General features: G+C 39.7%; 1 protein-coding gene across 1 annotated transcript in view; it reads right to left on the reverse strand.

Moving 5' to 3' along the window:
• Cds (CDP-diacylglycerol synthase) overlaps window positions 1–22,064 on the reverse strand; it is a 156,078-nt gene extending 134,014 nt beyond the window's left edge. Inside the window, exon 1 of the mRNA XM_068378614.1 lies at window positions 21,919–22,064. Coding sequence (XP_068234715.1) covers window positions 21,919–21,990 — 72 coding nt within the window. The 5' untranslated portion in view covers window positions 21,991–22,064. The remainder of the gene's footprint in view (window positions 1–21,918) is intronic.
• Between the last annotated feature and the right edge of the window lie 430 nt (window positions 22,065–22,494).

A 22,494-nucleotide genomic window follows, 5' to 3' on the forward strand; every position in this document is an offset into this window, starting at 1 on the left:
TGGGCGCTCCCAGGACTGGGGTTCAAGTCCCACTTAAGCTCGATAGTTTCTTGTAGTGTCAGCAGCCTCACCATCCTTGTGAGCTAAAAATTCGGGTTTTGGTGGAGCCTATTGATTTACCCAAGTTATGAGCAGCCATTGCCAGGGCTTCCCTGGTTCTAGCATGGGTGGAGAGGGGGCTTGGGCACTCCCAGGACTAGGGTTCAAGTCCCACTTAAGCTCGATAGTTTCTTGTAGTGTCTGCAGCCTCACCATCCTTGTGAGCTAAAAATTCGGGTTTTGGTGGAGCCTATTGATTTACCCAAGTTATGAGCAGCCATTGCCAGGGCTTCCCTGGTTCTAGCATGGGTGGAGAGGGGGCTTGGGCACTCCCAAAACTGGGGTTCAAGTCACGCTCAAGCTCGATAGTTTCTTGTAGTGTCTGCAACCTCACCATCCATGTAAACTACAGATGGGGGTTTTGAGGGAGCCTATTGATTTATCTAGGTCATGAGCAGCCATTGCCTGGCCCTCCCTGGTCCTAGCTTGGGCACTGTCAGGGCACTATCATTGTCCCTTGCATCTGCCATTCATGAGTAACCTTTAAAGACAGTTGAAAAAAAATCTAAACTTAATCATTGGAATTCAATTCGAAATTCACCTGCTTTATCGATGTATTATAAATAAACTCAGCAGAAATGACCTAAACTAAAGTTAATTCATAAAATTAACTTTTATACAAGAGATACATTTGGTCGACATTCTCCAAAGACAATAAATTATCAGCCGTTGAAAATAGAAATCCCTTATCATCTTATCTATGTCAGGTCATTTAACTCTTCAAATATTTTTCGCTGCATAATTGATAACATAATATTTTAAACTTATGCTTTGTTAAACATATATTCATGAAAATTAGCATTTACTACTGCATATATTCGAACCGCAGTAATTTACAGGATTACTAATCTGGTCTAGTTTACCTGTCTAAATTAAACACAATATATATATATATATATATATATATATATATATATATATATATATATATATATATATATATATATATATATATATATATCAAGAACATTTGCAATTATTTCTTCAAGTCTTCTTGTTATTCTGTTCTTCATTAGACTTGAGTTTGCCAGGAAGGTTTATGAGTGAGTGAGAGTCTCTCTCTCTCTCTCTCTCTCTCTCTCTCTCTCTCTCTCTCTCTCTCTCTCTCTCTCTCTCTCTATCGCATACACACACACAATATATATATATATATATATATATATATATATATATATATATATATGTGTGTGTGTATACAAAATATATATATATATATATATATATATATATATATATATATATATATATATACATACATATATATATATATATATATAGATATATATATATATATATATATATATATATATATATATATATATATATATATATATATATATATGTATATATATATATATATATATATATATATATATATATATATATATATATATATAAAACCCCTTCAACGTTAAAAGCAGGGAGTTGGGAGCGTGATTAACGAGCCGAAATTGAAGATGACACTTCAAAGTATTAGATAAGCACGAAGTTATGTAGGTCATATATAGACCACTAATACAGATTCTAAAATATTGGTGTACTCGCTGACCTCTCTCTCTCTCTCTCTCTCTCTCTCTCTCTCTCTCTCTCTCTCTCTCTCTCTCTCTCTCTCTCTCTCTCTCTCTCTCTCAAACGCAGACAGGAAATGGATCTTTTGGCATTGTGATCGACAGCCATTGCAGGAGAGAGAGAGAGAGAGAGAGAGAGAGAGAGAGAGAGAGAGAGAGAGAGAGAGAGAGAGAGAGAGAGAGAGAGAGAGAGCATATCCTTCAGTAATCTAAACAGTCACTCGAACAGTGAGATCATGTTCCAATCATTTTTCACTTGGGTGCTTTATTTTGAGTTTAAAAGGAACAATCCAGTCTTCCACAAAAATAAATACAGAAACAGAGTTAAAAGGTCAGTGTTGTGTAAAAATACATTAAAATAAAAGTTATGCAATTAAATAGCCAGTGTTCTACGTAAGAATACACTAAAATACAGCAGTTATGCATTTAAATAGCCAGTATTTTGTGTATGAATCCATTAAAATACAACAGTTATCCATTCAAATAAAAAGTGTTTTGTGTATAAATACATTAAAATAAAAGTTATGCAATTAAATAGCCAGTGTTCTACGTAATACATTAACACACAACAGTTATACATATAAATAGCCAGTATTCTGTGTATGAATACATTAAAATACACCAGTTATACATAAAAATATCCAGTATTCTGTGTAAGAACAAATTAAAATAAAAGTTATACATTTAAATACCCAGTGTTCTACGTAAGAATAAATTAAAATACAACAGTAATACATCTAAATAGGCAGTATTCTGCGTAAGAATACATTAAAATACACGTTATACATTCAAATAGCCAGTGCTCTTCGTAAGAATACATTAAAATACAACAGTAATACATCTAAATAGCCAGCATTCTGTGTAAGAACAAATTAAAATACAAGTTATATATTTAAATAGCCTGTGTTCTACGTAAGAATACACTAAAATACAGTAGTTATCCAGTGCTTTACACTTCAAACAATTTCTCCATTTATCACTCAACCACTTGATCAGGCTGCCTCTACTTCAGGGCCACCTCAACGAGTCAAGATAACTGTGCAATGGTCACATTCCATTACAACCAGACCCTCATTACCGGCTTTGATTGCGTCAAGAACACGTATGTGATTAATATAAAACACGAGATTAAAGAGATCCAAGTTTCTATTCACTGATATATTTATTTTAATATTGTTACTGTTCCTTAAAATGTCTTATTTTTTCGTTGTTTCCTTTCCTCACTGAGCTATTTTCCATGTTGGAGCCCCTGGGCTTACAGCATCCTGCTTTTCCAACTAGGGTTGTAGCTTAGCAAGTAATAATAATAATAATAATAATAATAATAATAATAATAATAATAACTCTGTGATGTATACTTTTTTCGTTAATTTCTCAGCCAAAGATAAAAAAAAAAATTTCGGTTCGAATTTTTAATTTTTACCAAAATTTTAACAAAGCTGACTTCACGGGAAAGGGCTATGCAACTTTTCGTAGTAACAAAATATTATAACTGCATCAAAAGTAGGACTACTTATTTTTTTTTTCTTGTGTAAATACTGTTAAGATGTGAGTTCATAAGTATTTGACGTTGGTGGAGGTATGCGCTCTATTCTGAATTATCTCGTTGCTAGCTCGCTTCAATCCACTGGTCTTGGATCGAATCTAACATTAGCCAACTCTTTGGCATGTCAACAAACTATGCTTCGACGTTCAGTATAAAAATTCGACCAAAAGTATTGTTATAACTCCCTTATTATTATTATTATTATTATTATTATTATTATTATTATTATTATTATTATTATTATTATTATTATTATTATTATTATTATTATTATTGCTACTACTTGCTAAGCTACAACCCTAGTTGGAAAAGCAGGATAATAATTCAACCACAAGTACTGTTGTAACTCCCTTATTATTATTATTATTATTACTTGCTAAGCTATAACCCTAGTTGGAAAAGCAGGATACTACAAACCCAGGGGACCCCAACAGGGAAATTGGCCCAGTGAGGAAAGGAAACAAGGAAAAATAAAATATATCAAGAACAGTAACAGCCTTAAAATAAATATTTCCTACACATACTATAAAAAAAACTTTAACAAAACAAGAGGAAGAGAAATAAGATAGAATAGTGAGCCCGAGTGTACTCTCAAGCAAGAGAACTCTAACCCAAGACAGTGAAACACAATGGTACAGAGGCTATGGCACTACCAAAGACTAGAGAGCAGTGAGTGATAAATATGGGTTTATGAAATGTTTTTCAGATAACCATGGCACCCATCTATATAAATATCTTTTCTACACAAGATGAAATATACGATCTACCGTAGGCGGTCTGACAGACCTAATTATTATTATTATTATTATTATTATTATTATTATTATTATTATTATTATTATTATTATTATTATTGCTTGCTTGCTAAGAGCTACAACCCTAGTTGGAAAAGCAGGATACTATAAACCCAGGGGGCCCCAACAGGGAAAATAGCTCAGTGAGGAAAGGAAACAAAGAAAAATAAAATATTTTAAAAACAATAACAGCCTTGAAACAAATATTTCCTACACAAACCATAAAAACTTTTAACAAAACAAGAGGAAGAGAAATAAGATAGAATAGTGAGCCCGAGTGCACCCTCAAGCAAGAGAACTCTAACCCAAGACAGTGAAAGTCCATGGTACAAAGGCTATGGCATCCATCTTTTCTACACAAGATGAAATCTACGCTCTCCCGTAGGTGCTCTGAAAGACCTAATTTCCATAGGTAGATTATATCGGCAGGAAGTGGTTACGCAAACCTGTCAGTTGTAACCTCTCTCGCTAATAATATCCAACTGTGTCAATGCTACGTCACAATATGAATCTGTTATTCGTCTTTCAAAATATCTTAATAGATATCTGTGAATAAAATGCCGTCTAACTTGTTTTAACAAATTTCATACCTACAATTAAGATCCAATTTTGAGCGAATGCAAAATTATTTTCAACTAAGGGGGCACTCAGTAGTGCGCAGACCTCCGCCGCGGTAGCTTATTTCTTGACCTTTACCTGATTGGTAAAGCCTACAGGTCTATCTGCTGAGTCATCAGCAGCCACTGCCTGGCCCTCCCTGGTCCTAGCTTGGGTGGAGAGGAGGGTTGGCACTGATCATATAATACAGTACAGTATATGGTCAGTCTCTCGGGCATTGACCTGAATGCTAGGGCAATGTGCACTGTCCCTTGCCTCTGCCATTCATGAGGGACCTTTAAACTTTTAAAACCTTTAATGGGTGAATTTATTATCTATCGACGAAAATTTCTAAGCAATAACTTATTGTTAAGCAAATTTACGTAATAAGTCTGCTTTTGTAGATAGCAGTAATGAAACTTGCAGGGATTAATTGTTATGTAAAAATATTGAAATGATTGAATTTTGGAAGGTTAAGGTCAAAGGTCAACTGGAGAACCTGAGATATTCTCGTACTTTTTCGTTCATATAAAAAGAAACATCACTAAAAAGTGATAAAAAGAAACATCACTAAAAAGTGAATCTAGTTTCTTTCTACCTTTCAGCTTTGCAGGCCATAAAAATACTCTGGTATTGAATCTCATTTATCTCATATGCAAACGCTTTTAGTTAATGGTGCAATAAAACATTACGATTTGCCAATCACGATGATGTCTTCAATAATTAGATGATATTTTTAGTTACATGAAGCGTAGTAACATCAAATGCAACTTCGTTTAATATTCTTCACTCTATGATTACTGTCACATGAACGGTCTCAAGTTTGAAGGCCACTCATGAATAGCAGAAGCAAGGGACAGTGAAGTTGCCCTATCAAGCAGGAAAATGCCCTAGAGACTGACCATATTACATACGATCAGTGCCTAGGCCACTCCCCACCCAAGCTAGAACCAAGGACGGCCAGGCAATGGGTGCTGATGACTCAGCAGATAGACTTATAGGCTCCCCCAAACAACCCTATCCTTAGCTCAAAAGGATGGTGGGGTTGCAGTAACAAAATGAACTAACGAGTTTGAGCGGGACTCGAACCTCAGTTTGGCAATCACCAAGCAAAGACGTTCACACCAGGCAGATAACTAAGAATGTTTTTTTTACCTTAAATTTTCAACACTAAGGAGACTAAATATATATATATATATATATATATATATATATATATATATATATATATATATATATATATATATATATTATTACTATTATTATTATCATTATCATCATTATTATTAGCTAAACTACAACCCTAGTTAAAAAAAGCTCCAATGGGGTAAAATAGCCCAGTGAGAAAAGGAAACAAGGAAATAAAAGAAACATCAGAAATAATGAACAATCGAAATGAAATAACCCAATAAGGAAAGGAAATAAGGAAATAAATAAACTATATGAAAAGCAATAAATACAGAATACAAAATATCTTCAGAAACAGATATGTCATATATACAGTATAAAGAGACTCATGCCAGCTTCTTTAATCTTCAGATTATTTTAAAAAACATTTATTGATTTGTTCGTGCCTGTTCTTCAAATATTATTGAACTAATTGAATAAGTATTGCACACACATGCATATTATTTATTCTCTAGACTTCCTTCCCTTGAAATAGTTATGCAGATCTGAAGTCGTGTCATGTCTTGAGTAATATCAGAATGACTAATAAATTATCACCTCCGCCAATGAAGTTGGAAGGTTACGTTTTACCCCCTGTTTGTGTGTGTTTGCAAACAGCTTTCCACAACGTTAATTATAAAGTAATGAAACTTGCAGGGAATAATTGTTATGTAAAAATATGGAAATGATTGAACTTTGGAAGGTTAAGGTCAAAGGTCAAGGTCACGGTCAAGCAAGTATCCAATTCACGTGATCAGCCATAAGTTTGGACATCGCTGTCAACAGACTTCAAACTTGGTTCATATTTGAGTATGAAAATCCATGCCAATCAATACACGTTAAGGTCAAAGGTCAAGGTCGAGCTAAAGGTCGAGAAATAAGCTGCCGTAGCGGAGGTCTGCACTCTATTGAGTGTACACCTAGTTATCATTGTTATCAAAGCCTTCCTGTATACAAAACGAATTTTGAAGCGAAGCGAAAAATCTATTTTTGGGTGAGATGGCCATGTCGTCCTGATGGAAGGTTCCTTTAGGCAGCTTTTTAAGGGATATTTGGCTACAGTGATACTCCCAGAGAATTGACCATAGGTCTCCAGAATTCTAACTCCTGGCGCGAGTATCCTTAAAATTTCTCTTAAGGATATCGCATAATATCAGGGGACGTATATCTTGATACGACACATGGCAATCTTCACCCCGAATAGCGTTTTCGCTTCGAGAGGGAAGAGTGGCGAAACTGAAGGGGATCCGTTATCAAGGTTACCCTTCCTCCCATACTATTACAAGGCTCCAAGATGGCGCTCATTCCTTTTTTGGTAGCGGTTTCGCACAGTGTTTTTCCTTGTTCATCTAGCGTTCTAGATTGTTTCTTGAGAGGATTTATCATGCATTCTCCAGCATCTTCTGCCTCGGGAAAGTTGAGTATTTAATCTTTACAGTGTATGATTTTTAGCTCCTGCTTCACAGTAAAATTAGTATAATTTAATGTGTTTTATGGAGAATGGCCGGTCACCGGAGGTGCCATTTTGGGCGTTATCGTTCATCATGCACGCTTTATTTAGTCAGCAGAACAACATTCCCAGTATTTAGCTTTAATGAATTATAGCTTTTTAGGCAAAATTATACTAGTGAAGATATGATTATGCATACAATTTTCCTCTTCCTACATGTGTCGATTGTATACGTTAGAGTCTCGGTGATATAGGTAGCCGAGATCTCGCCCTGCACTAGGCTACCTAGCCTATGCGCTTTAGTATACTTTCATACATTAACCCTGTTTACCCTCGTGTATCGCTTTATCAATTCAACAGGAGATAGTATATCTCCTAGAATTATTCATATAAATCGATATTCATCTCCTGCGGAGATTTAAGGGTAATCCCTCCTTCCCTCTGAGTGCCGCCATAGGCGAAAACCCTATCTTAGTCTTGCCATAGAGTAGTACACTCCGGCTTGACTAGGCTAGTGTTTTCTGTCTGCCACCCTTCCCGGTGAGTATCCCGACTTGGATTTTCAACAGTAACTCAGAGTACAGTGGAACCTCTACACACGAACGTATCTACATCCGAATTTTCCAACATCCGAAGTAAAATTCGAGATTTTTGACTCTACACCCGAATTTTATTTCGACACACGAAGTAAGCAATTTTCGTCGTACCGGTTGTATCCGAATTTTTCTACACGCGAAGTACAATTCGAACACGTTCCTACTCTACACCTGAATGTTTTTTTCGACACCCGAAGTAAACAATAGGCCTACTCGTACACGTAGTCGATGCTCATAGCGCCTGAAGTGTTTTTTATCTCCGCCGATAGAAGGCAGCACTTCAACCTCGGAGGGACCCTCAATTAGCGCGGCTCGGGTCAGCCCTCTGTTCTCGTCGGCTTCTTGCGGTTGTGCCCTGTGCCTTCTGCTATTAACTGTGTTTTAATCGTAATTTTTTACGTGCATCCTTTAACGGTAATCTACGTAAAGTATGGGTCCTAAAAGGCTTAGTTTTGCAAGTGGTAGTGGTAGTGGTGAGAAAAGGAAGAAGGAAATGCTTTCTTTAGACGTTAAGCAGGAAATTATTGAAAAACATGAGCGTGGCGTCCGCGTGAGTGAACTTTCTAAACAGTAGGGCCGTAATATGTCGACGATCTCGACAATCCTTAAACAGAAGGAAGCTATTAAAGCAGTGAAACCTTCTAAGGGGATCACCATAATTTCAAAACGCCATAGCCCTATCATAGAAGAGATGGAACGACTTCTGCTAGTGTGGATCAAGGACAGAGAGATCGTTGGCGACACCATCACCGAGACCGTCATCTGCGAGAAGGCGCACGCAATCTTTACGGACTTGAAGGAGGAGAGCTCTGGGGGTGATGCTGGGGAGAGTTCAACCGAGCCTTCCTCAGATGATTTCAAGGCATCTCGTGGCTGGTTCGAGAAATTAAAGAAACGGTCCGGGATTCATTCAGTTGTTCGCCACGGAGAGGCTGCTAGTGCGGACACAAAGGCTGCAGCTGACTTTGTCAAGAACTTCGAAAGGATCATGCAGGAAGAAGGCTACGTACAGCAGCAAGTGTTTAATTGTGATGAAACCGGGCTGTTTTGGAAGAAGATGCCCAGTCGAACCTACATCACCGCCGAAGAGAAGAAATTGCCTGGGCATAAGCCAATGAAGGATCGGTTGACTCTTGCCCTATGTGCCAACGCTAGCGGGGACTTTAAAGTCAAGCCCTTACTGGTTTACCATTCCGAGAACCCTAGGGCCTTTAAGGCACACAACGTCGATAAGGACCAGCTTCATGTTTTCTGGCGATCCAACTCGAAGGCCTGGGTCACTACGCAGTTCTTTGTGCAATGGGTTAACCAAGTTTTCGGCCCTTCTGTGAAGAAGTATCTTCATGAACAGAAATTGCCTTTAAAGTGCCTGCTATGCCTTGACAATGCACCCGCTCACTCCCCCGGACTTGAAGATGATATCTTCGATGAATTTAAGTTCATAAAGGTGCTGTATCTTCCACCGAATACCACCTCTATCCTCCAGCCCATGGACCAGCAAGTCATCTCTAATTTTAAGAAGCTGTACACCAAGCACTTATTTAAGCAGTGCTTTAATGTCACGCAAAGCACCAACTTAACTTTGCGTGAATTTTGGAGGAGCCACTTCAACATCGTGCACTGCTTGAAGATCATAGATCAGGCTTGGGTGGGATTAACTCAACGGACCCTCAATTCTGCCTGGAAGAAGCTGTGGCCTGATGCAGTTTCTTCCCGAGATTTCGAAGGTTTTGACCCCGAACCTGATCCCGTGGTGGGTGCAGCGGAAGCCGTAGAGGAAATTGTCTCCCTTGGCAAGTCCATGGGTCTGGAGGTCGACGCAGATGACGTTACGGAACTCGTCGCCGAACATCACGACGAACTTACCACAGATGAGCTCAAGGAACTCCATGCTATGTCTGAGCACATGAGTGATGACGAGGAAGGGAGCGAGGAGGTAGAACATGTGTTAGGTTCGCCGCATATAAAAGAGGTGTTAGGAAAATATCAAGACGTGGTCAACTTCATCGACAAATACCACCCAAAAATATTGCAGGTTTGTCGTGTAGTTTTGCAGTTCGATGATGTTTGCCTAACTCACTTTCGAAACATTCTGAAAAGCCGTACCAAGCAATTATCTATCGATAATTTCTTTAAAAAAACTACGAAACGAACTCGTGATGAAGAGGATGTAAGTGATTCGAAGAAAACGGCAAAGAGTGAAGCGGAAGAAAGTGAAACAAAGAAAACGGCAAAGAGTGAAGCGAAAGAAATTCAGTCAATCTTAACTGTAGAGAGTGAAAGTGATTAAAATTAATCATCAAAAAGAAAAAAAGAAAATGTAAAAAAAAATATGAAATATAAGAATAAAAAAAAAATAAGCTAAGTTATGTTAAAGTTCACTTAGTGTAAGTTAGAATAAGTTACGATAGTGTACGTTTATCGTAGTTAACCTCTCTACCTCCTCGCCGCCCGTCCATCTCCTCTCTGCGTAGCAAGACCAACAACACCTGCGCTGGAGTTTCTAAGGTAAAGTGACGCTAAAAACCCGTTTCTTATTTATCATTTTTTGCTAATTCTTCTTATTTACATGTCTATTATCTAATTTAGTGTGCATTATTCTCATGGGAAATTATGTGTAGTAGTTTATTAAGAATGTTATCATAGGTTTTTGGGCTCAACCACGGATTAATCCTATTTCAATGTATTCTTATGGGAAAATTCGTTTCTACATCCGAAGTTGGTTCTGGAACGGATTAAATTCGTATGTAGAGGTACCACTGTATTCAGTCTTTATGCCGACGGGTTAGCTGCCGGGTGAGTAGTCACTCCCCTGCCAGCTTACAGTCGTCGGCATAGGAGGCTTAGTATAATGCCGCCACCTTCTCCCCTGCGGTCTAGACGACAAGTCTTGTTTCGGCAGATACTAGGCTGAAGAATAGATATTCTTCTGCCGCCTAGGATGGCGCGGATATTGAAACGAAGTTTGACCCTTGTTTAGAAATGGCGGCAATCCTGCCGTCTTCTCCTAACACAACATACAAGACCCTTTCCCTGCCCCTCTCTGTCCTTTAGCGATAGCCTGGTCATCACATATCTATGGCCGTCGTCCTACATTCTCCCCGCTTGCCGGGTAGATCGTAGCTCCGGCCGAGCTCCTACATAGGCGGCTTGATAGCCGCACCGACTTTCCCCTACGGATGCAAGGCTCCAGGGAAGGTTGTGCCGGCTGTGACAGCTGCCGGTGGGAGACCCCATTTTTGCCCTCAAGTGTTCTTCAGTCCTCCCTTGGACTGCCATCCACATCCCTGAAACCGGAAGCGACCGGCAACAGATCTTGTGGCTGGGTGGAAGCTTGAATGATTCATTCTCCCCTTCCATTTGAACTCTCATTCTGGAGGAAGGCACTAGGATTAATATACCTACACCCTTATTTATTGTACAAAGCTACATTAATAAGGCAGCCCTTCACTCCATGCTTTCTCTCTCTCTGTCTTCTAGTGCCGTCAGGTACTAACCCAGCCGGCAACATGCCGGCTGGACCGATGCCACCAGGTGCTAGCCTAGCCGGCAACACGCCGGCTGGACCACAGTATATGATTATACAGTAGCCAGTATATTTGCAGTATAGTATATACTGCAGACAGAAAACTATAGTATACTGTACTGTACATTAATACAGTAATTTATATTTCCAACATACCCTGTGTCCCCTTTCACAGTCTACTGTTGAGACCAATTTTATATTGAAGAGAAGTATTCTTTCAATACACTGATAAAGTCATCAGTTTATAACTTACCCTACAATATTAAAACTTTTATAGAAGTGTTAGTATACACTAATTCTATTCCTAGAGGTTAGAACCCTTCTCTATTGAGTTTCCCTTAATAAGGAAATTCTAACATTAATATTGGGGGGAGGTCACAGCAATTGGCTGGATAGGAGACACAGGTATGTGTCTTTCCTATTTCTTTTCTAGCTTACAGTACTATCCTAAGCTATAATGGTTAAGATACCAATATATTGCATATAACCTGTTTATCAAGTGTGATAAACAACCGCATACTCATTTATATTTCCTTTTTTTATAGGAGGAGCCCAAAATGAAGTGCGAAGTAATTTTCTGTAACCACAAGAGTAGGAACTTATGTGGTCACACTATGTGCAGGAATCATGCCGCCTGCGCCATTACCACTGAAACCTTGCGGTACTGGGACCCCCCAGGACTGCAACGTCTGCTCGGCCATGGTGGTCGAAGATTTCAACGACCCCAAGTCAGTGGAGTTGAGGGATGCAGCATGAGAAAAGCTGCGCAAGTGGGTACGAGGGTTCCAAAAGAACTCTCCGGGACCGTACCTGCCCAACGACAGGATGTGTAGCTTACTGTTCCCTAAGGCAGGTAATGAAGCTGTCGTGCCCCAAACACGACCCGGACCTCCCTGCGTCCAGATTGCCATCGAAACGGACATCAGTGAGGCGATGCAAGGCATGGCCATCCACCAGGAGGAAAGGATGTCTGAAGTGTCTACGGACACCGAGAAGGATCTCCTTAGGGATGATCCCGAGGAGGAGTCTACTCTACCTCCCGAAGGAGAAGTCGAGTCGTCGGAAGTGGGGGACTCCCTTCCACCTGTGGCGGCACTAGAGCCGACACCATCTACGTCTTCAGCTCCTACCCCTCCATAGGACACCATGTGCCAGGCAATGTTGGCTCATATCACTACGTTAATGGAGAATATTCGCAAACAAGGCGAAACAAGGGAAGCGAAGCTTGAAAAAGAGCTCCGTAAAGCACGGATCACCGCCTACTGAGGGTCTTTCAAGCGACCCAGAGTTCAAGACCTGCCATCTTGCTCCGAGACTATTCCCTGGAGGTACGCGGAGTATATGCCGATTACTAACAGCAAACTCTTCATCTCAGAGAAAATGGGAGCCGTCCCCCTAGACGATATTCAGTTCTGGCCGAGCTTCAACACTTACCCTGACTGATTCATTTGACTGAAGCATGAGCCAGCGTCAAAGGAAGAGACGGAACCAAAGGAGGTCATGGTTTTCGACCACAATAAGGCACAGGCTCTCTTGTCGAGCAGCCTGAAGAAGGCAGGTTATACTAACTCGAAAGTGTCCGCATTGAGCAAGAAACACCCTACCTTTCTTGCTCCTGCTTCCAAAGCCTTCCCCTTTATGTCGAAGACATTCAAGGCTGTTGCCAAGGCAGTGGAGGCAAGCAAACCATGCCCCACACTAGAGGAGTGTAGGCCTCTGTCGTTAGCCCTGCCCATGGATGAAAAGGAATGGAAGGAAGTCCACCTAACCTTCTCAGTAGGGAAGCTGGATGCAGATATCGCGGGATGGCAGTTCAGCAAGAATCTCCCTAAGCTGTCAGAGTTTCTATTGCGCAGAGAGCAAGAGACGAAAGAGAGGCTTGCCGCCTTCTCGTCCCTACAGAACTGCATCGAGATGTGTGCAGGCCACAAAAGCACCCCAGACATGCTCATGGTCCTGGCCAAAATGCATATGGCCACCTTAGTGAAGGACCTGTAAGCCTTCATGAAGGCTAGGAGAGCTTGTAGAGTTTGTGTTTGCTGCGGCATCAGTAAAACACGAACCCAGGAAGTTGATTTCTTCCAACATCTGGGGTAAAAACCTCTTCCCGAGTGAAACGGTCAAAGAGGTGCCGAGAAAGCCGCCACGGAGAATAGGAACCTTCTCCAGAAGTGGGGGATCTCTTTGAAGAGGAAGTCTTCCCTGGATGCGGGTCCCCAACCTAAACGGAAGCCGAAGAAGCCAAGACTACCCTCTCGGCCTGCCCAGCAACATCTTACAGTCACCATGACTGCGGTGCCCCAAGTGGTTGCCCAACCACAGACCACATTCCAAGTGGTACCTCAACAGCAGTCCTAACCGTGAGAAATTAAAACTATTCAAATATTATGCGGATCTCTGTACTGTATAGCGAAAAATCGAAATGGTGATGTTGGAACCTGTAGTAAGGAAAGGCTGACTGCATATATCATAGTAATATGCACTACAGTATCAGCAGTGTTTTTAAATCCAATACCGTGATAGAAAAGACGGGAAGACAATGTTCTACAATAGTGTGAGTTACTTAGGACGTTACTTAACACCACGTAGGCAGTGGTCATATGTTTCGACGAGTTACGAGTTTACTCGCCCTAGGACACCAATGTTATACGTTTTTTTGCTTACAGCAGGTGTCTCTGTTATCTAACCCTCATAATGATGGAGGACTGACTGTATACTGTGCCTAAAAGTGCTTTTGGATACTATACTTTCTTTTTGGAGTGGTCAGTGCTCATGAACAAATTGGATATTTTAGGCCTACAATACAATGTTCTTTCCAGATATTTACACATTTCTCTTACAGGACAGAGGAACATGTCATCCGCATCATTTGTTACCCCTTTAAGAATAAGATCGTGAAAGAGTCAAATCTGGTACCATTTTCAACTGAATTTTGGGGTTTGGTCACAAATTTGGGAACAAAAGACAAAGATAGTTCTTTCCACCCTCTGGAATGTGACATACGATCAGATAGACCATGTAATTTTGTTACTCTCTTGGCTGATTTAAGGCAAGGAGGAAGACGGTCTTTAAGGTAAGGTCCCTGTCTAAAACTTTATGCATAGGTTTGTAACGGGCTTGTCTTAAGGCCAGTAGAACTTTTGTCACATCCCAGATAGAGGGTTTGAGTTCTTGAGGAGGGCAAGACTACTCAAAACTCCTAATGAAAGCTGAGATTTCCCAAGACGAGGAGAGGTCAAGCCCTTTCAGTTTGAATACCTAGCTCAAGGTGGAGCGGTAGCCTTTCACCGCAGTGACTGAAAGGGATTTCTTGTTCCTTAAGAACACTAAAAGTGTGTAATCAAGGGAATAGGGGCCTTGAGTGGAACAATATTACCCCTACAACAGCAATCACAGAATATTTTCCACTTAGCCTGTTATATTGCTACAGGAGACTTTCGGATATATCCAGAAAGCTGTTTCGCAGTTGGTCTCGAAAATCCTTTCTTTCGGAGAAGATAATGGATAGTCCCAAACTGTAAAGAGACAGACAATGCACTGCGTCATGAAACTTTATGTGAGGATGTCGTAACAGGTTTGGCCACTCAGGAATTTTCTTGGAACTTCCGTGAGAAGTTCCAGCAGGTCTGAATACCACTCCGCTGCTGGCCATTTTAGACCTATTAGCATAACTCTGACTCCCTGGGATGTACGGACTATGTTCAATGTCTGACGAATCAAACAGAACGGTGAAAAGGAGTAAAGGTCTGGTCTGTCCCATAGGTGTTGAAATGCATCTCCCATCACTGCAGCATGGTCTGCCTGGGATTAGAGAGCAATACACCGGGAGTTTGTGATTCAGGTGAGTGGCGAACAAGTCCAGGGACGGGGAACCCCACAAAGTCAAAAGTCTTCACCACTAAATGAAGCAAAGACCATACTGAACTAACTATTATCCCTTGGAAGCTCAGATGGACTGCAATGACATTTCTCTCCCCGGGGATTAATCTTGCTGAAAGAGAAATTGCTTGAGACTATGTCCACTTGATTATCTCTATTGCTAGATGGCATAGCATGAGAGAGGCTGCACCTCCTTGTTTGGAGATGTAGGTCACTACCTTGAAGTTGTTGCTCATAAGTACCACGGAGTGACCTTTCAGAGTCTTTGAGATGGGGAAAAATGGTTTAAAAGGCAAGTTCCTCAGCTGTTGTTGGGGAGCAGGCAACCTTGGTGCTACCACCCTTCTTATTATAGGAGCTTGTCCTAGTCTCTCCACCTTCTCTATAGCCATTGCTAAATCTGAGAGGGGGAAAAGAGAAGGGGAACTTACTAAACCTGAATTTCTCAGGGCTAATGCATCCCGGAAGACAACAGTCTAGAGCATCTAAGACAGAATGCAATTACCCCATATATAATTCCTCAAATTGCTTAAGGTCGTGCTCTTCCCTTACGTTTTCTGCCACCACAAAGCGGGAAACTGCTCCCAACCAGAGGTTTAGCCATGAGCAGGACTGGATTGCAGAAATAGCTGCTACCTCATGTCTGCCATTTCGGGACCAGAAACAATGGAGGGGAGGTTGGACAGCTGGTACCGATGGAACAAAATTAACAAGATCAGCTCTGATTTGCTGCCAGTGGTCATGGCAGTAGCTTTGAGGGCATACTGGCCTTACATGAATTTTCTGACACTGAGATATGTATTATTTAAGTCTAAAAAATCTTTAGTCTTGTTAGAAGCGCCACATCGAATCTGTGTCTGGGGCTTTGAAATTAGGGGAAGATTGAGTCAAAAGTGCACCGTCTACTAGAGGTTTGCATGTGAGGGGGCTCATCCACTCCATATAAACGACGGATGTGGCTCATAATCTTAATAAAATGGGGACCTAGAGGGGGATTGCATCAGCTGAGCTGGTGCACGCAAACACACCGAGGTTCTCCGAAGAGTAGTTAATAGTAATAATGTCATTGTCTGGTTATTCCACTTTAGGGATAATTGGTTATTCTGTTCTAACAGTCACTTGGTTCTTAAACTCTTCCTTGAATGTTCTTCCTTTCCCTTGTGTCATTCATATTGTGATGGGTATAGGAGGCAAAGGAACGGAAGGAGTCCATCTCACTCGTGTCTTAAGAGCATTCATCACCTCTAGCAACAGTGTGCGAGGCAAAAGAGTTGAAGTCTCTCTCAGAGCCTGATTTACGAGGAGAGGGAGAATTTTCTGTATGCAGCCACATAGGGAGCCTATGGCATAAGCCTCGTCTTCGTCTAACGATACTCACCTCACTGTTAGATGGAGGTGTGATTCGTGGGAAGGGGGGAAAACTTCTCGCTCCTTATCCTTCCTCTGTACATGCAAAGAATGGTCTGAAACAAAGTGCCGTTCTGTAGAACATGAGACCTGTGAAGCATTATGAACCTTAGTCCATAAGAGCTAGTGTGTAGCCGATCATGAAAATTGATAGGTTTGCTATTAGCGTAAGACATGGATTTGCTATAAACATAAGTCAAGGTTTTGTCCTCATGAGTCCTAGCCGGATGTTTATAAAACTCAGGGGGAACTTTGAAATAATGGGGTGTCTATCTACCACACCCTCTGGAAGTGAAAATCCATTTGGACTTGTTGGCCTGCCCAACCTGCGGAAGAGTTACATAAAGTGATGTCACAACGCATAGACGCAGCGGTACATACAGGCTTGTTACTCTGAACGTCCTGTCTGGCTGAATTGTTAATATAATAGATAAAATTCTGGGAATTAAAGCAGGTTTTGTTACACTCGACTTCAAAGAGCTATTAGGCTTGGAAGGAGATAAATATTCATAGCAGCTTAGCATTCCCAAGTCTTGGGGTGTGGACACAGCCGAAGCAGTCTGACCATCCTTGTCATAAAGGGATGACATGTCTTGTGACGCTTCTTAGGAAATCTTTAGAGGAGATAGTTGCCGAGGACCCCTGGACGTACGAGGCAAGCCTTGCTCATTTATACGAGCTGGAGAGTGGTAATAAGGGTCTTTCAGTAAAGCTGCTTCGGTACCGGTATGGGGAGAAATTGCAGGCTTTACTCTAAGGTTCCAACAAGAGCGCAGAGATACTTTCAAGGCTCTGATTGGAGATACTTCCAAGAGTGAAAAGATCTTATCTGTATAATCTGATAAGGTTCTCCACTCAACACACTCGTAGGGGGTGAGGGAGATCTAAGCAAAACAGGGTAATCAGGGACTGATGGTACTGATGTTGGATCCAGCTCAGGGAGCGCAGAGGACGTAGCCACATGATCCGCTACAAGAACATTATCAACACTGGGTGATAAAAAATTTACAAAATTATGATGGCCGTCGTCATCCATGACGAGCCTCAGTGGGTTCCTGACACAAAGGACTCTGTTGGGGGATAATGTTCAGCAGAAATGATCTTTTGTTTCTTGACACTGCTGGCAGATGACGAAGATGGAGAACGATCACTCTTAGATCATTTCTTGCAACAAGATAGATATCTCTCTCTCTCACTGGGAGGATGGCCAATCCCTACAGTACTCACATGGTGATTCCACTGAACATCTTTTACCACAGCAAGGACTAAACCGGGCGCGGATCAACATTTACCCGGCTCATGAATGTACATAGGGACGCCCATCACAGCTGGGACATGAATGCATAGAAATTGACTTACTAGCCATAGCGCACCCATTCCTAACTCACAATGATAGATACGCAAGTGACAGTGAACATCGAAGACACAAGCACTATAAGGGTATATCGAGTGTGGGTGCGGATGTCTGATCCTAGAGAGGAAGTGAGGTATGTCCTCTTAACTTTGCAACCAAGAGTGTTGTAGAGAAACGCCATGTGCAGGTGTTCTACGCTGCATGTGCAGAGATTGCTTAGCAACTAAGTATGATGCAATCAAACCAATTTTCTTTGATTGTTAGGTTGTAGAGAAAACGAGATTAGGAGTAACCCATATAAATGACTCAGAAGTTTGTATCCGCATAGGAATAAACCATATTTTACAATAGCAATGTAAATATGCTGTAGGCTAAGTGTATGGTGAGTTTAAAGGGCGCGAGTCGACCTGCCGAAAACAGCGAACACTTACAAGTATTACCTTAACTAATTAAGCTGTACTGTAGTGATAGTACTTTAAATTTATTGCAGTAATATACACTACTGTATAGTATCAGCTAGTGTTATATTTGATATGAATAAGAGGGTTTTGTTGTTACAGTAAATTATTTACCTATAAGTGTGGCAATGACTAGTGTTAAGTGTACCACAGTTTTACGTACACGAGTGTACATGTACAGTACTTTACTGTACAATTACTGAAATGTCTTCAGACTGTAATATAATACTTCTTCTGAGATACAAACCCAGTAAAACAATATCAAGTATTATAGTGGGCTACTTAGTGTATTATTCAACACTGCAAAAGCAATGGGAAATGAGTTGTTAGGTTGGGAGTTAACCCACCCTAGAGCAGCAAGTATTCACGGATTCTTACTTTTCGCTCCTGTTTCTGTTACCTAACCCCCCCCCCCCAATAGGGAGGGCTAACTGTACATGAAAGAATGAGCCTAAACCATTATAAATTCTAAAGATCTGACAAGATCTGTAGATTTAAGTAGGTCCGGGATGTACTCATTCAAAGATGAATTGCTGTTCATTTTGATTCTATTCCAAAATACTAGACCTGACCAAAAGATACAAAGAATTTCCAAAAGAAAAGAGAAGGAATGGTAGAAAAATAAGAAATAATTAAGTCACCAGTCAAGAATTAAGAAAAATAGCTCCATAAGACAATGACCCAAAACCAAACAGAAATAGTGTATCATGACATGACTAACATATTTTTTGGATAAAATAAAATTACTAGTTAAAACGGATACTGTATTAACAATACAGTATTTTATTCTACAAAAATGTGATAAAAGTGCCGAGAAATTTAGAATACAAGATTCCTTTTACAAGGTTTGTATGGTGACAAATATAAAGGTAGCCACGTTCAAAGAACAGTACAGTATAATAATCCTCACTGCTTGATATACAGCAGGTACTGTATTACTATTATTATTAATATTACTAGCTTAGCTACAACCCTAGTTGGAAATGCAAGATTTTGAAGCCCGAACAACTAATAAAATATTTCAAGACCAGTAAAACTAAAATAGACCTGTTGTTTGTTCAACTTTTTTTTTTTTTAGAGAGGTTTGATATAAATCCTGAATTTTCAAGAGGGCAGTTTCAAGTACTGTACTAAATTTATACTATTAGGCCCAGTATTAGAATATGTAAGTGAAAGCACGTAACACTTACTCAATGAGTAGCGAAATGACACTGATCAGTTTTGTTAGGTTAGGGAACATGAGATTCAACAAACTGTAAAGTTAGGATATAGCACAATATCCTTGAAGACTATAAAAGATAGCTCTTGTGTATCTATTCGTATTTTGAACGATTCCGATGAAAATGTTCGACGGAAATCTGTATTTTACAACTTATAGAAGTTTTAAAATTCCAGAAGTTACGACTGACAAACCATATTTTAAAATGGATTTAAGTACATTAAGAGAATAGCATAAGGTTCCCTGCCTAACCTAACCTAGGACTTGAATCCCTACCTACCAGGGGGAGCTATAACACCCACGACCCACTCTTAGACCTCACAATCCATAGCTTACTCTATGGAAGTTAGAATTCCCACATTTGCTTAACAACTGGCGTGCCGTAAGAAAGTTAGAATTTAAGTGTTTACTTTCTGACTGGCTTCTCTTGTAAAACTTAATTTTTTAATTCTTATTCTTTGGTTTAATCCATCTTTAAGACTTGAAAATTACATTTTACTATAATTTAATATCATCCTCAAAAAATTAACATCAAAGTAGAACTGTTTCAATTTATGGGCATCGAAGGCTGAGCAACCATAATGAAAATATCTCCGAACGGAAATTGAAAATGAGAAATCAAAGTAGGGACAAAAGCACCACCTGTCAAGGAATTTAATAACTAAGAGCAAGAGCTTTCCGTATCAGGGGAGCAGGTCGAAATAAAATTTGGGATAACATTGAACAGTATGGATAAAAGGAAACTTTTAACAAAAATATGGGGCCTTTGTATATCAGCGGCCAGTTCCTCCCGTGTGGAATAAAAATTGACATCAACTAACCTAAACTTTCCCCCCATAACCAAACCTACTTAACTCCCTTACACTGCTGTATTCTAAGTTAGCCATAATAATACATACAGGTGGCCTCTATCATACATACACCTCAAAAATATCTAGTTTATTAGTAGTTACCAACTACTGTATAGGTTATGGGGTTCAAATAATTCTGATTTTAATGCTTCTCATGAGTAAATAAATGTTATTTTTACTCATGTAAATAAATGTTATATAAAGTCTGCACAGTTGTTGCCCACTGAATATTTACATGTAGAATATAAGAATAAATATGATACAATAAAATTGCCATGGGACAAGTTGTCTTTGGGCAAAGTTGTCCAGTCCTCGGTTCGAAACAGCGGATTTGCAGAAACAGGGGTGTATGTATGATAGCGGCCACCAGTATGTATGATTACGGTTATCCTACTATACGGCAGTGTAAAGGGGATCGCAGGAGAGTGTTAGCCCCTGTTAGGTAAGTAGGTAAGGACACGGCTTGTAGGTAAGGACACAGCTTGTAGGTTAGGTTAGGGGGGAAAGTTTACGTTAGGTGATGTCCATTTTTAATCCACAAGGGAGGAACTGGCCGCTGACATACAAATGCTCCCAAAAACATATTAGACTGTCATTTCTAAAGTTCTTACTAATATTCCATTATATCATAATAAGTCCCAACAGCAAACTATCCCAAATTTCTATATTATATGTCAGTCCAATAAAAGGCTACCTTGTAAATTCAATATAGGCCATAAGCAAAACTATTGATTGGAGTGATTAATATATCAACGTTTATCAAGCTATTTCATCGAAATACAGGCCTAAGGTAGGCTAGCCTACAAAATACACAAAATGACACATCATTCAGAGGACTAATTTCGACTCAAGACTAGATGTTTAACCCTCGAGTAGGGTAGGCCTCCTAAGTTAAATAAAAACATTTCTTTTTAAGCATAATGACTCAAATAATAAAATTATACAAAAACTGTTACATATTAATAACCCAACTACACAAAATGACATATTCAAAGAGGCCTAAGTAAGACTCAAGACTAGATAGTTAATCCTTAAGTAGGGTAGGCCTCCTGAGGTAAATACAAACAATTTCATTGAAGTACAATTACTCAAATAATAAAATTACGCCAAAACTATCACATATTGATACCTAGTATACTTAAATCAGCCGATAAAAGAGGCCTACGTTCGACTTAGGACTAGATGTTTAATCCTCGAATAGAGTAGGCCTCCTAGGGTAAATAAAAACATTTCTATTTAAGTACATCGAGTTAAATAATAAAATCATACCAAACCTATCATATATTAATACCCCTTATGCTTAAATCAGATGATATTTACCGCCATTAAAACAAAATTTGATGGACATCCATATACTTCGCTATGCCTACAAACCCATTATCACCAATTTTAACGTAAATTCCTTACTTGGTCATTCTTATATTCCTCCGGAGTGTCCACCGGGCGATGCCTTACTTCGGTTTCCTCTCCCGATGACATTTTATTAAAGAAATTAACGAACAATAATCACAATTAATCACAAACACTACAACGGCACCTGTTTTCAGTTCACGCTTCTGTCAAAGACAACAACAACTTGGACAGGAGCAGTTTATTTTGACCTGATCCGAGTCGTTTCGGTGCCGTTTTTTTCGACGAAATCTAAATTTTATTTTGCTTGTACAGTAATTCTCAAATAGTTTTTTTTTATTTCATTTCCTCACTGAGTTGTTTTTCCCCATTGGACCCCCTGGGCTTATAGCATCTTGCTTTTCCCACTAGGGTTGTAGCTTGGCAAGTAAAAATAATAATAATAATAATGATAATAATAATAATAATAATAATAATGGAGCCCTTGGGCATATAGCATCTTGCTTTTCCAACTAGGGTTGTAGCTTAGCTAATAATAATAATAATAATAATAATAATAATAATAATAATAATAATAATAATAATAGGCTACTATTGGAGCCTTTGGTCTTATAACATCTTGCTTTTCCAACT

This window comes from Palaemon carinicauda, chromosome 8, assembly GCF_036898095.1.
Source record: "Palaemon carinicauda isolate YSFRI2023 chromosome 8, ASM3689809v2, whole genome shotgun sequence".
NCBI lineage: Eukaryota > Metazoa > Arthropoda > Malacostraca > Decapoda > Palaemonidae > Palaemon > Palaemon carinicauda.